Source organism: Lithobates pipiens, unplaced genomic scaffold (genome assembly GCF_037356315.1).
Source record: "Lithobates pipiens isolate NorthernLeopardFrog02 unplaced genomic scaffold, aLitPip1_a1.2 Scaffold_30, whole genome shotgun sequence".
NCBI lineage: Eukaryota > Metazoa > Chordata > Amphibia > Anura > Ranidae > Lithobates > Lithobates pipiens.
In genome coordinates, this window is record NW_027507791.1 from 65,973,020 (window position 1) to 65,987,637 (window position 14,618).

The following is a 14,618-nucleotide window of genomic DNA, read 5'->3' on the forward strand; positions in this document are numbered from 1 at the left end:
TATAATAAATTAAAAACAACAAAGATCAAGGTTTTTTTTTTTGTTTAAAAAGGCTCTCAATGAAAAAATGTAACCCACAACTCCCTCCATTTAGCAGCAAGTAGGAGCATCCTTATCTTTTGGGTACAATCTTTGGTACACAAAAGCTTAAAGGCCAAGTTCACCTTTGGAATATGTCACACACCATTTAGGGTGGAACATGTAACATGATTTAGCTCCTGCCCAAAAACAGCGGGTGGGAGAATCCTTTCCCTGCACCTGCAGTAACAATTTAAAAAACAGAGCTCAGAGTTCTGTATATTAAAGAGGAGCTGCACCTAAAAAAAAAAAAAAAAAATATTAAAAGCCAGCAGCTACTAATATTGCAGCTGCTGACTTTTAATAAAATCACACTTACCTGTCCCAGGTTCCAGCGATGTCGGCGGCAGATGACGAGCGATCGCTCGTCTCGCTGCTGCCACCGCCGCCATCCTCTGTCAGGGAATCGGGAAGTGAAGCATGACGGCTTCACTGCCCGGTTCCCTACTGCGCATGCGCAAGTCGCGCTGCGTGTCTCTTCTGGTCCCCCGCTGTGTCTCTGGGAACTGTGTGTTTCCCAGAACACAACGGGGGGGGGGGGCACGGAGCGTCTGCGGCGGTCTGGCCGGAAGTGGGTGCAGTTACCTGGATTATCCAGGTAACTGCACCCCCCTCCCCCCTGAAAGGTGCCGATTGTGGCCCCGGAGGGGGGGGGGGATAAGATTAGCGAAACTTCCCCTTTAGGATGAAGAACCGCTTTAATGAACTACAAGTATTGTCATCCACAGTGGCCAGTGGTTTGTAGTTCTCGAACTGCGAGGACATTGGTGACAGATTCTTCCTGCAGTTCAGTAACTGCCTGCCCGTATCAGAGAAACAAAACAGTGTACTGAGAGTCTTCAGTATCCTGGCATTGCGGGTACAAAGTATTACAGGCTCCAGCTTTAAAAAAAAAAAAAAAAATGAAAAAAAAAAAAAAGTAAATGCACATTTGTTTATCTGCAAAGAGATGAGCATTTATTTTTTATAAAAAGATAAAGATTATCCTTTAAAACTGTAGATACAAAAGTTTCTAAAATTTCCCCAGTAGGTGGCATTGCAGGTAGAATCTAAAACTCTCTCTCTCTCTCCTAGTATTACAAAAGAATTAGTGGTAGAGAGCTCCTTTCTACTAACAAAGGAGCTAAAACAAACAAGTAAGGAATCCCATTTAAATGAAAGACCTTATTTTATTTTAAACTTACTAGTCCCACTGCTTGAAACAAAGGTCCATCACTTTCAATTTTGCGTTTTCTCTGGACATTATGTAAAGCGATCATCTTTGGGCTCAATTCATCATCCAGGACTGCAGATCTGCAAAACATGCAAAAAACAGCCACAAATGTATTACGGGCGAATTCAAACAACTGACAGCTGCATGTTTTACCTCTCTGGCAGGGGTCCGTTCCCAACTGGTGGGGGCATCACAGAGCTTCCTTTTTTTTTTATTATACAAAGTATACAAAAGTAAACTTCCTTCATTGTGCTGTACAGCAGGGAGGAGTGCTGCGTTGCTGTACAGTTCCATGCAGCTCTGTACAGTACACGCTTCAATAAATTTAGCATGTCTTCATTTTCGCACAGCTCCGGACTGCATTGCAGTGTGAACTTTGTTTCCCTGTGTGTCCTTGTGGCAACAGGAGCTTTACAATGTAGTAAAACGCCTGTCTCCTCACTATGTCTAAATTCACCCCTGTATCAAAACCTAAAGCATATCTGAACATTTTTTTTTTTTTTTTTTATAGGGTGGAAGGATCAGAACCCATACCAGGTTTTTATTGTCATCTGTGTCACTGCTAGGAATATTTGACTGTCTTGATTATCATTGTCCCCAGGTCTAAAGAAAGGGAGAATGGAAAATCTGAGTAACCAGAGCAGGAATAATGGTGAAATCTTCCAATTGGCACACCTATTCTGGTGACATCTGATTCTCACTTCCTGTTTTGTCTACTGGACACCAACTGAACTAGAAAACATCCCAAGAGGATGCCAATGGATCCCTACCGTACCCAAGAATAAAAGTTTTGGAGAAACTAATTTGCCACAACTGTCACAATGTATCCTGTGAGCAGTTGGAAGGAAGATTGGGGGTCACCAACAGTGACTGATGCAAGTAATAAATGACAACACTGATGGGATTTCTGTGGTTAATTGCAGCAAGTGACAAGCCGGTCACCAGTGTAGTTTATTCCATGTGTGATCAAATGTTCTATGCTCACTGATATCTCACACAAGAATTTCAGTCACATATGTGATCTAGATTATTTTCTAATTTTACGTACATTCTACACCAATGATTAAAAGATGTACCTTTTATTTAGTGGACTTGCTATAGTGGGAGTTCCAGGGCGGGATCTCTCCTTTACAGCTGCTTTGTCTGTTCTCACAGGAGAACTTGTGCGACTTCGGTTTCCATTATATGGGGAAGCGGGGGCACTCAGCACCTCTTTAATGGTTGGTGTCGGCGGGTGCACAATGATGGTTTTCGGATCGCTCATGGCTTCTGTGGTGATTGGTTTCAGATCAGTGGAGGGTGAAGCAGTAGAGGGATGGAACAGATTGGTCATGCTTCCCAGGGACTGCAGAGGAGTGGAATCAGTCTCCATGGAGGAAAGCTGATCAAAGCTTCTTAGCTGGAAGTCATCATCCATTGGGATATATGGAGCCAACATCTCCAGGTCCAAGTCTGTTTCCTGAATTCAGATAAAAGAATATCTATTGACAGACTGCACAATGACTAACTGGTCAGCACTGTGATAAACACACAGGACATGTACCTTTGTAGAGAATGGAGCCTTTGCTTCTGTGTCAATGGCAAAAAGCTTCTCTACCAAGTCCATCTTAAATTCCCGGGCAATGTCCATATCCTCTTCAAAACAATATTCTGCAGGACTGCCAGGCTGCAACGGGAAGACATTGGAAGAGACTATTAGGCATTATGGATAAGATTTAGCATATTTCTAAACGAGCACTGCCTTTTCAACCTATAAAGACCAAACATCCAAAAATGATATCTTGATAGCAACCGAATCCTTGGAATATCAATGATGTGCACAACACTAAGGTGGTGGTCTGTGTTAAGAGTCTAAATGTGGATACTTAAGGCATAAGACTGAGCTGCAACAGTGATATGTGCCAACACACTAAATAAGCTTCTGCTTTAAAAAGGTATAGTTCACCTTAAAGATAAATGAAAAAGGCCCATGCAGATGAAGGGCCACATGAAATGCACCATGCCTTTTTTTGCAAAATACCATGTAATGTAATTAGTACTTCTGTAGGCCTCTGCGGGCACTCCTGAAACCTGTCCAATATACTCAGATAGAGATCGCTTACCTTGCTTGTTCTCAGTGTCACAGCATTCCAGTTCTTGGTAAAAAGTGGCACAGTTTCAGCTCTTGCCCTATCCCAGAAACACTAACCTTGCACTATGTCCCAAAAAACTATTAGGTAGAAGCGTAGGACAACAATATGGGAGTATAATGATCAGGCTTTTGGGGTGCTAGCAGAGACCTACATGTACAATGCATTGTAATATATTGGGCCCCTTGCCTGCATGGGCCATTTTATTCTTAAAGGCCACAGCTTATGCAAAATATCTTCACTCCTTATACCAAATGTCATAAATATCATTCTCACCTCTGTTGAGCCCTGGTTGCTGCCGATTTCTGATGGACTAGATGGCTTGGAGAGCTGTGGAATGGTAAAAGCCAGCCCCAGCTGTTCTGGGCTACACTCCATCTTGATCACTACCTCTCTATTCAGCGCAGGGTCAGCATTGCTACGCAGAGACTTTGGCTTCTCTGGTGCTGGAAGTGGAGACACCAGGGAGTTTTCAGGAGGCTTACTGGTTGAGTGTAGCATGACGTCATTATACAATGGGGCATCATCATACTGCGGTTCTGAATCTATCGTAAAGAAGAGGATTACACAGATTATATCCTGCTCAGGAGATGGGAATAATACAGACATTCCAAATAAAAGCCACCCACCACTAGAGTTGAAGTCCAAGGGTATGATCTCATCTCCAGCATCAGGTGCAAGAACAGTAAGAGACTCAGGCGCCTTCTTTTTTAGTTGCTCATACAAATTGTCGGTGTCGTCGTTGTCCTCATCCAGTTTGGTGAAGAACTGAGGCATCTTTGTTTCAGCAGGTTCTGAAGACAGAGTGGACTTTGTCTGGCCAAGGGACAAGATCAGCCCTTTCTCCACAACGTCACTAAAAAAAAAAAATTAAATTAAATCATTAGGTCAAATATAGAAAAAGCAAGCAATGTTTGTCACTACACAAAACATTTTGAGCAGAGATGAAATTATTATGATCTTGGGGTAAACAGCTCAGACATGCAGAATCTGCATCCACACTAGCAGAAAACACCTGGGGATGTGTTTGAAAATTTGTATTATCCTGTCTCTGACAGTAGGTCTGGCTGGTCTAAAAATGCCCATGAAGGGTCTCCCAGGATCTGACAAATGCCCAAGTACCAAGTCCTTCTGAGTCAATTTGTTGCCACCAAGATCATCAGAAGAATGTTCTTCATCCAGATCCTGTGAAGCATTGGAGAAAATCTATAGCAGAGGTAAGGCATATCAGGCGGAACTGAACAGAGTTACCAGTATTTCAACTGCAAAGGCTTTTGGATCCCAGATTCTGGAGGCAAACCTGTCCACCTCATTGCTGAAGTGGGATGCAAACAGATGTACGTCCAGCAGCTCCCAGAATTGATAGATTTATGTTCCAGAGATACCTTTGGAGGGAGACAGTTTCCCCAAATCCAGAGGCTAACACCCGTCTATGCAAGGAATGTGGACACAACTGAAATGTGTCTTTCAGCCCAAGTTGAAATTCGGGCAACTTGTTGAAGGTCCACGTGGCTGAAGAATGCTTATGGGAAGTCTGCACTTCCTCAACTACGTCCCTTAAGGCCCTTCTGGATTCTAAAATGGCTCCCCAATCCAACTGAGGGGTATCCATTCCAAGAACCATATAGATTAATGGTAGAAAGAAAAACCATCATGATATGTCCTGGGGGAGCTTGTCCCACAGAGTAAAACACAGGCGAGGTGCAGAGTGAAATTGGGTAAATATTACTACCTCCAAAAGAGGCCATCATGAGGCTCTCATACACAAATGGACAGCTTGGAGCACAGGATATAGAAATCAGCTCAGAGGGTCAACACTCCTTGGCTCCTAAGTGATAAGCCAGGTACTATATAGTAGGTTACAAAGTAGGTGAGGTTGAAAAGACAAGTCCAACCTGAGCGATTATATAGCTATCATGGGTAATAGGCAGAAAAAGCCTGTCCATAAGTACATATCAACTATTCAGATTAGGTAGAACTTTGCATAGCCATTTTAGTCCTAGAGAGCATGTGCCTAACAAGCACATATGGGATTCATTTGCTTTCTGTGACCCCCTGCCATAGGTGAACTCTTAAGTCCAATTCCAAAATCCTGGGTGCTGGGAGTGATTAAACCCACAACATGAATGACAGCACCCGAGTGAGTGGCAAGTCTGTGAGGGACAGTGCTAGAGAGCAGTAATGCAGAAAAAGCTACATTTTAAAAGCAATGTGCACTTCATTTTTTTTTTTTAGAAATAAAAACAGTTCTGCTTTAAATCACCCTACTGCATTCAACACAATGCAATTCAAAGCGTCCCAGTAAGATACTAGAGACTGGTGGACCATCCAACTTGCTAGTGTCCTAAAATGTAAATATCAGTTTTTTGGAAGATTGATCTTTTAAGATACACGATATTGGCTTATATGAAGAAAATATGGCGTAATATACACTTACCTGAGGACATAGTTCACACACACGATACACTGGGGCTGAGAGTTCTTTGTGTTGTATATAACTGTGGCTTGCGTCTCCACCCACACGTAGCCACCTTTCTTTGCCAGCATTCTGTACTGTCCTGTTGTCACCTGCCCTTTTGTGAACACTAAAGAAAAAAAAAAAAAAAAAAAAAAAAAAAAAAAAGAGTGTAACATTAAGGCACAGGTCTCTTGTGCAATTCAAAACAAATTCAGCCTAGTATTAGCATCTCAGTTACAGGTATTAATATCACCCGTGAAATCCACTAGTGATCATTCACATGCACAGATCAGTGGTTTTCAGTACTGGTATACAAGTGGTGTTTTCAGTACAGCATAACATCTGGAACCTTTTATCACTGACTGTTTCAGAGATTTTGTGCTGCAGCATGGGTTAGGGAAGCATGTGGGTTTAGTTTATGGTTAGGCTTTGATAGGAAGAGAGATTACATTTAAAGTGGAACTAAAAAAAGATAAAAATACTTACCTCTGTTCCAATGATCCACACCGGCAAAGTCCCTCGCTGGCACTGGCATCTTCTCCCTAGCTTCTTACTGCTGCCAGTCTTGAGGCACCTTGATTGTCCAGGGCGGGATGATGTCACTTCCATGTATGCGCAGAAGTGCTGTCAACCTGCCACACAAGCAGTGCGCCGGAACGTACATTCACAATGGGTCTGTGATCACAGGTAAATGTATTGCAGAAGAGACAGTGCAGGTCTCTTCTGCAATACATACCCTGCCTGCTTGAAATGTTATTTTGTAACCTTTTTAAGGTTAGAGCTGCCCAGTAAGAAGTGGTTGTAAAGGCTGAAGGCTTTTTACTTTCATGCATTCTAAAAAAAAAAAAAAAAAAAATCCTTCAGTGTGCCACTCCCCCCCCTAATACTTACCCAAACCCAATCTTAATCCAACGATGTGCATGAGACCCGAAGCGTCCCCGCTGGTCTCTCCCTCCCGATTGGCTCTGCATCTCAGCCATTTCCATTGTCAATTACAGCCAGTGAAGCAGGAGAGAGGGGTGGGTCTGAGCCGTGAACGCTTAGTCTTATGGATAAAGAGCTGGCTTGGGAGTGAGCACACACGTGCCCCCACAGCAAGTGGCTTATGGGGGCAAGAGGGAGGGGCCCAGAGTGCTGGCAGGGACCCAAAAAAAGGAGGATCGGGGCTGCTCTGTGCAAAACCACTGCACAGAGCAGGTAAATCTTTTTTTTTTTTAAACAACATTTTTTCCTCTGCAATTACTTCACAGACCGCCCACTTTCCATATAAGTCGCTACTTTGAGGTTAAATACCGTTCTTATGGCAGCAGATAGCTGCCATAACCCTGGTATTTTAATTGGTGTCTGGAAAGGTTCCCGCCGTGTACCGGTCGTCCCCGCCGCTTACCAGAGCCATCGGCAGAAGCAGAGATGATCCAAGGCTCTTCCCTGATGGGCAGGAGGTCAAGTGAGGGAATGATGGCCCTCCATGGACTCTATTGGATGCTACTGGATGGCGGGAAGCGACATCAAATGTTCCATATTCCATAAAAATCATATTCCCATCCTAAGGGATGTTTACATTCCTTGTAATAGGAACAAAAGTCATCAATTTCTTTCTTTATTTTTTAAGTGTAAAACTAAAAAAATAATAAAATTAACAATAAAAAAAAAAAAAAAAAAATTTTTTAAGTGCCCCTGTCCCCGTGAGCTCGCACACAGAAGCGAACGCATACGCAAGTCCCGCCCACATATGAAAACGGTGTTCAAACCACACATGTGAGGTATCGCCGCGAACGTTAGAGCGAGAGCAATAATTCTAGCCCTAGACCTCCTCTGTAACCCAAAATATGTAACCAGTAAAAAAAACGTAAAGCATCGCCTAAGGGGGTTTTTAAATACCAAAGTTTGGCGCCATTCCCAGAGCGCGTGCAATTTTGAAGCGTGACATGTTGGGTATGTATTTACTCTGCGTATCCTCCCCTTTCACATTATGCAAAAAAATTGGGCTAACTTTACAGTTTTTTTTTTGTTTTTTTTCATGTTCGAAAAATTGCTGCGCAAATACCTTGCGAGATAAAAAGTTGCAATGAGCGCCATTGTATTCTCTAGGGTTTTTGCTAAAAAAACATATATAATGTTTGGGGGTTCTATGTAATTTTCTAGCAAAAAAATGTGGAATTTTACATGTAGGAGAGAAATGTCAGAATTGGCCTGGGTGCGAAGTGGTTAAAAGCTCTGTTCACATCTCCAGGTTCTAAATCGCGACGATTCGAAATAGAAGCAAATCACAGGATGCCCATGTGTTCCCTGTGACTTCCAATGGCACCCCAATCACGGTGTGATTTTACTGCGACTCGGCAGGCTACAACCATGGTAAAGTGACGAAAACAGAATCGTGGGACGCTCAAAAGTACAAAAGCTTTAAAATCGCGGGCGTCCTACGATTTGCCACCATTTTGAATCGCAGGTATAATTGCGGAAATTCCCCCTGTGATTTAGAATGCAAAGATGTTAACAGAGCCCAAGGGTTAATGCAGGCGTTATGTGTTCAACCATCACCATCTCAGTAACAGTTATTAAACTGAATGCAGAGAATTAAAACAAAACAAAAAAACAGATTGTGTATACTCCTCTCAGCACTTACTGTCATGGTGTGCTTTAGTCAGATGGTCAGAGTCCAGGGCGTGATAATAGTCGTACACTGACCGCCCCAGGAGTTCATCTGGCTCATATCCCACTAGCTCTGTAACTCTGAAGAGAAAAAAAAAAAAAAAACACCACAATGAGTCTTGAAGGTTGAAGACAAATGTATATTTAATCAAGAAATCTTTATGCCTAGGAAAATGGGCAGCTGGATTGAGTCTCCAGGGCCAGTGGCGGCTCATTGTTTTACTGCAATGCAGCACATTTAAAAAAAAAAAAAAAACACGACTTTTCTGCATTTTATTGCTTTGGAATGCCCACTGGAGCTAATGGCAATACATGTAACGTATGTTTGGATACAATGGCAACAATTTACAAAGCCTTGTCATAGGCTGTCCAGTCCAAATCCTAAAAGAAAAACTATCAACGTGCCTCTACACACACGCATCAATTAAAACAGGCCCTTAAAAAGGGGTTGTAAAGGTTTATATAAATAAAAATAGAAAACATGTTATACTTACCTGCTCTGTGCAAGGGTTTTGCACAGATCAGCCCCGATCCTCCTCTTCTAGGGTGCACCGCCAGTGCTCCTGGCTCCTCCCCTTCATCGGGTGCCCCCCCCCACACACACACACACACACACACAAAGCAGCTTTCCCACTTTCCCTGAGGGCCCCCAAGCAGATGCACTCCCGAGTCCTGCTACTGCGTCCATCGACAGTGCCTCCGTCACTGAATTTGATTGACAGGTTCCTGCTGCTATCAACCTGTTCAATGAGATGGGAGCCAGCGGGCTCAGGTAAGAAAATATGGGGGGGGGGCGGGTTGGGCAGTTGCAGCAAAGAAGGTTTTTTTCCCCTTAGTGCATAAAATGCATCAAGATGAAAAACAGACTTTACAATTCTTTACAATGAATATTGTAGAAAATTAACAGGGCTAGTTCACCTTTACCATAAAACTGCCTATGCAGGTAAGGGGTGCCTGTAGATCTACGCTTTTACTAAAGTTATATAATGCTTTTTCTAAGCTTCTTCAAGATTGCATCATCCTGTCCTGCCTTTTTGCTACAACAATCCTGGTTTTTACTGCTTACCTTCATTAAGCCACACATGGGTGGTAACTGCTCTGTTACAGCAGCACTAAAGCTGGCCCTACACCTATAGATTATCTGCAGATTTTCTATGGTTAAATGGAAAAAAGTGCTACAGATTTCTCCATGTTCGCTAAACTGTGTGGATGGAGGAACCTCCCACTTTTTCCATCTAACCATAGAAAATCTGCAGATAATCTATAGGTGTATGGCCAGCTTAAGAGAGAAACCTGTGATGATGGAGGCAGAAAGTAACAGGTGGGAGCATCCAGGACAGGTAGATACAATTTCTGAGAATTTTTCATTTAGGCTTCAGGAGGTATGTAAATGGCCTACATCTATAGCAAGGGCATTATTCAACTTTAGTCAAAGCTGCACAGTTTGTTTTTATCTACAGATGCCACTTACCTGCACAGGCATTTTTTTTGGTAAAGGTTTTTAAAGCGGAGGTCCACCCTAAAGTGGACCTTCCGCTCATCGGAACCCTCCCCCCCTCCGGCGCCACAATTGGCACCTTTCAGGGGGGAGGGGGGTGCAGATACCTGTACAGTACAGGTATCTGCACCCACTTCCGGGATAGCTCTCTGCAGAAAGGGGCGTAGATTACGCCCCTTTCCGAAAGTCCCCCGCTGCCTGCTGGGAAACACACAGATCCCAGAGGCAGCGGGTCCATCCTTATTGCGACTCACGCATTCGCAGTAGGGAACCGGGAAATGAAGCTGAAAGGCTCCACTTCCTGATTCCCATACCCAAGATGGCGGCGGCAGCACCCGAGAGACGATCGAGAGATCGGCTTCGGGTGCCGACATCGCGGGCGCGCTGGACGGGTAAGTGTCACTATTTTAAAAGTCAGCAGCTGCAGTATTTGTAGCTGCTGGCTTTAAAAAAAAAAAAAAAAAACGCGGAGTCCCGGCGGACTCCCGCTTAAAAAAAAAAAAAAAAAAAGTCACTCCCTCCCAGATTAGACTTGCCACCTCATAAATTCTACTATATCAATCGTTAACGACCATATGTACATAGAAGCACTGTGCAATAAAAAGGAGGAAGGAAAATTACATTACAGACTTTAAAAGTTTACAAAAACTTGCCAGGTAGCAATGCTGTAAAATACAAATCAAGCCTTTTTACATTTAAAAAAGTGTAAGGCTGTGCAGTAACAGCAACCAGATTTCAGCTTCCAAAGACGCGCATATACCATCGCTACTCTTATCGACCAATAGGTGGCAATCCTGTTTTAGAAGAAGTGGTTGTAAACCCTTACATAAACCCAGTGAAGTGACTGGCCTCAGGTGATACAGAGATTAAACAAATCCTCCTATATAAATTGCATCCGTTGATCTGCAGCCCTTTCATTACTTAGGTTTGCAACCACTTTAAGGTTTCCATTGTTGCACAGCTTTTGATATACTCAAAGATAAGATTTGTTATACACCTTTCATCACAGTAAGAGAACTTCATGTCAAGGCTGTGGCGGCTCAGAAAGGTTTTACTGTCCAATGGAAATTCAATATTTGATGGGTGAGGGATGGGTTCGCAGATCAGCACCATACAGGTCATGGGTGGCTTCTTATATCCACATTGGTTCTGACTGTTGCAGCTGTCATAGACACGCATGTGCCCCGTGCAGTGAAGAACCTATAACACAAAACAAGGTTCAAGATTTTGCTGAATGCTCAACAATTAATGGAGCAGGTCATGCAAACATATACACCTTGTGTTTTGCAGTTTATCCAGTTTGTAAGTTATATATTTTGTACTGATAAAATGAAACATTGATAAAATGACAACTTTTAAAGGTTCATCGTCTGAGATTTCAGGGGCTCTCTACAACCCCCTATAAAGTTGGTCCCCAGCAAGTAGCGACGTATGGGCCACGTGACACCTAAATGTGAATCTCTCTGCCTTTTTTATACCCACATGCATGCAGTGTAACCAGCAGTGAGTATCGCTCCTTTCTGCTCCCCTTCTGGCACAAACCCATTATAAAGCTAAGGAATGGTGCTTTTTCAGTTCTTACTGGAGGCGCATGACAGGCAATATGTTTAATAGACCGCTTTTCTGTTAAATATCAGATGCAGCCATTGGATATTCTCAGCTTTTTATGGCAATTCGTGACCTTAAAGCAGAACTAAAACTCTCTCAAGCCACATTAAATATTTTTAATCCTTATGCTGCTAGCATTAGTAAAATCGGTAAGTATATTATATTTACTGCTTTTAAATAATACATTTTTTTAGAATATAAATAAATAAATATATATTATATATATATATTTTTTTTTTTTTTTTTTTTTATTTCTTCAGTTATTTCCTGGTTTCCAGGCTTGGGGTATAATGATGTCATCCCAGGAGTCTTCAGTAGGGGCTTTCTCAGCTAAGCACGCCCTCTTGCTGCAGGTGTTCTATCAGAAAGCAGCTACCCATCAGAAAAAGCAACCTTAGTGATGGTTTTGACGTGGCCATCTTGGTACACCCCGCACTCGTCCGCAGTAAGTCTAGAGTCTGAAGTCGCAGAGTGGACATCTTTTTACACATACTGCAGTCTTGCCTTTCACACTTTATTTCACTAAATAAGCTTAGTTTACTGTTGAAAATTAGTATTTCGTAATCCAACAAACTGTTTTGATGTTGATTTTTAAAAGCAGCTGTCTTCTGTCAGATCAGCAAACCTGTGATATGAGCAGGCTTGCCAAAGCTTTTAAAATTCCACATCAAAACAGTCACCCGGACTTCCAAATACTGTATTTGACTATAGAAGCTGAGTTTACTTGTAAAACTAAGTGTAAAATATGCAAGACTTCAGTGTGTGTCAAAAGGTGCCCCATTCTGACTGTAGGCTTACTGAGGACGAGTGCGGGTGTACTAAGATGGTCGTGCCAGAACGTCACTTCCGTTACATATTCTGATGGGTATTGGCTTTCTGATAGAACACAGGCCTGGACTAAGGGCAGATGGATTCCAGGAAGTAAATGCTAAATGAATCGTCTACCCTTACTCAAGATAGCTGCAGCCAGAAATGCTGAGGGTGTTTTTCAAAGTGACTTCTCGCCAAAATAAAGCATGGAGAGATGGATGGGTGAATGGGCTTTGAATAATAAATATGAATTAAAGCGGAGGTCCACCCTAAAGTGGACCTTCCGCTCATCGGAACCCTCCCCCCTCTGGCGCCACAATTGGCACCTTTCAGGGGGGAGGGGGGTGCAGATACCTGTACAGTACAGGTATCTGCACCCACTTCCGGGATAGCTCTCTGCGGAAAGGGGCGTAGATTATGCCCCCGCTGCCTGCTGGGAAACACACAGATCCCAGAGGCAGCGGGTCAATCCTTATTGCGCAGCGCGACTCGCGCATGCGCAGTAGGGAACCGGGAAATGAAGCCAAAAGGCTCCACTTCCTGATTCCCATACCCAAGATGGCGGCGGCAGCACCCGAGAGACGATCGAGAGATCCCAGAGGCAGCGGGGACCGTCCTTATTGCGCAGCGCGACTCACGCATGCGCAGTAGGGAACCGGGAAATGAAGCCGAAAGGCTCCATTTCCTGATTCCCATACCCAAGATGGCGGCGGCAGCACCCGAGAGACAATATAGAGATCGACTTCGGGTGCAGACATCGCGGGCGCGCTGGACAGGTAAGTGTCACTATTTTAAAAGTCAGCAGCTGCAGTATTTGTAGCTGCTGGCTTTAAAAAAAAAAAAAAAAAAACGCGGAGTCCCGGCGGACTCCCGTTTAAAGCCAGCAGCTACAAATACTTTTAAAATAGTGACACTTACCTGTCCAGCGCGCCCGCGATGTCGGCACCCGAAGTCGATCTCTATATCGTCTCTCGGGTGCTGCCGCCGCCATCTTGGGTATGGGAATCAGGAAATGGAGCCTTTCGGCTTCATTTCCCGGTTCCCTACTGCGCATGCGCGAGTCGCGCTACGCAATAAGGACGGTCCCCGCTGCCTCTGGGATCTGTGCGTTTCCCAGCAGGCAGCGGGGCACTTGCGGAAAGGGGCGGGCACTTGCGGAAAGGGGCAGAGAGCTATCCCGGAAGTGGGTGCAGATACCTGTACTGTACAGGTATCTGCACCCCCCCCCCCTGAAAGGTGCCAATTGTGGCGCCGGAGGGGGGGAGGGTTCCGATGAGCGGAAGGTCCACTTTAGGGTGGACCTCCGCTTTAAATAGTGCTTTCAGTTTGTGATGCAGAGAGAGAGCAAGGAGCAATCTACCCAGTTGGTACACAGAAGGCCAATCCCTCCTAAACTATCAATAATTAGTTGATAAAAGTTTTGCCTGGACTTTGCTTTTTAAAATCAAGTAACACGTCAAGGTTATGTTTATAAGGGTACCCAGTGTATGTTTGGGATAAGTAAATTAGACCTATGAGGGTCTCTAGTGCACCACCAGAACCCCCTAAAGAATGGATGGATCTGAACTGCAACTCTTCAAGGACCACTTAGATCTAAGAGACTTTCACTTAATTCTTTGAACAGACAACCTTCCACAAATACCTGTGGGAAGGTCACTGCATTTACGACATGACACCTTCATTGAACTACAGGATGTCCTCAAAGCAGCACTGGTTATAAAAAGGTAAAGCAGAGTGAATGTACAATGCTGCTTATGAATTAGCAGGTTAAATACAGAGTCCTTAAGATTATTTATATCTGATCTTAATGTCAGCATGTTTTTTGCCAGAGTTGTCTCTGTGCCAACCATACAGCAGGTCTCTTACCTTCCACGTGGCAGACTTTATATTCACGGTTCTCCCCCGGCTTGTCAGGGTGCACTTCATACGCAGGAAGAAGCTGCGCTCTGTGATTTGCTCTTTACCCTTCTTTGATGGTCCTAAAGTACATATAAAATTGAAACTGATCAATATAAATTTAGAGGAGTGGTCATCAACCCTGTCCTCAGGACCCCCTAACAGGCCAGGTTTGCAAGATAACTGAAATACATCACAGATGATATCGTTTGCTGCTCAGTGATTGCAGTATTCTAGTCTGCATCTCCCCCAAGGTAATACATAAAACCTGTCCTG

The 14,618-nt window shown here is 43.7% G+C and overlaps 1 protein-coding gene across 2 annotated transcripts in view; it reads right to left on the reverse strand.

Annotated features, from left to right (window-relative positions):
* The window catches only part of HIF1A (hypoxia inducible factor 1 subunit alpha), a 63,172-nt gene that overhangs the window by 5,664 nt on the left and 42,890 nt on the right, over positions 1-14,618 (reverse strand). For both annotated transcript variants that reach the window (XM_077464375.1, XM_077464374.1), the window contains exons 5-13: positions 14,313-14,425; positions 11,026-11,228; positions 8,505-8,611; positions 5,858-6,005; positions 4,050-4,276; positions 3,697-3,965; positions 2,835-2,957; positions 2,368-2,750; positions 1,263-1,371 (exon numbers count right to left, since the gene is read on the reverse strand). In XM_077464375.1, the coding sequence (XP_077320501.1) occupies positions 1,263-1,371; positions 2,368-2,750; positions 2,835-2,957; positions 3,697-3,965; positions 4,050-4,276; positions 5,858-6,005; positions 8,505-8,611; positions 11,026-11,228; positions 14,313-14,425 (1,682 nt within the window). The remainder of the gene's footprint in view (positions 1-1,262; positions 1,372-2,367; positions 2,751-2,834; positions 2,958-3,696; positions 3,966-4,049; positions 4,277-5,857; positions 6,006-8,504; positions 8,612-11,025; positions 11,229-14,312; positions 14,426-14,618) is intronic.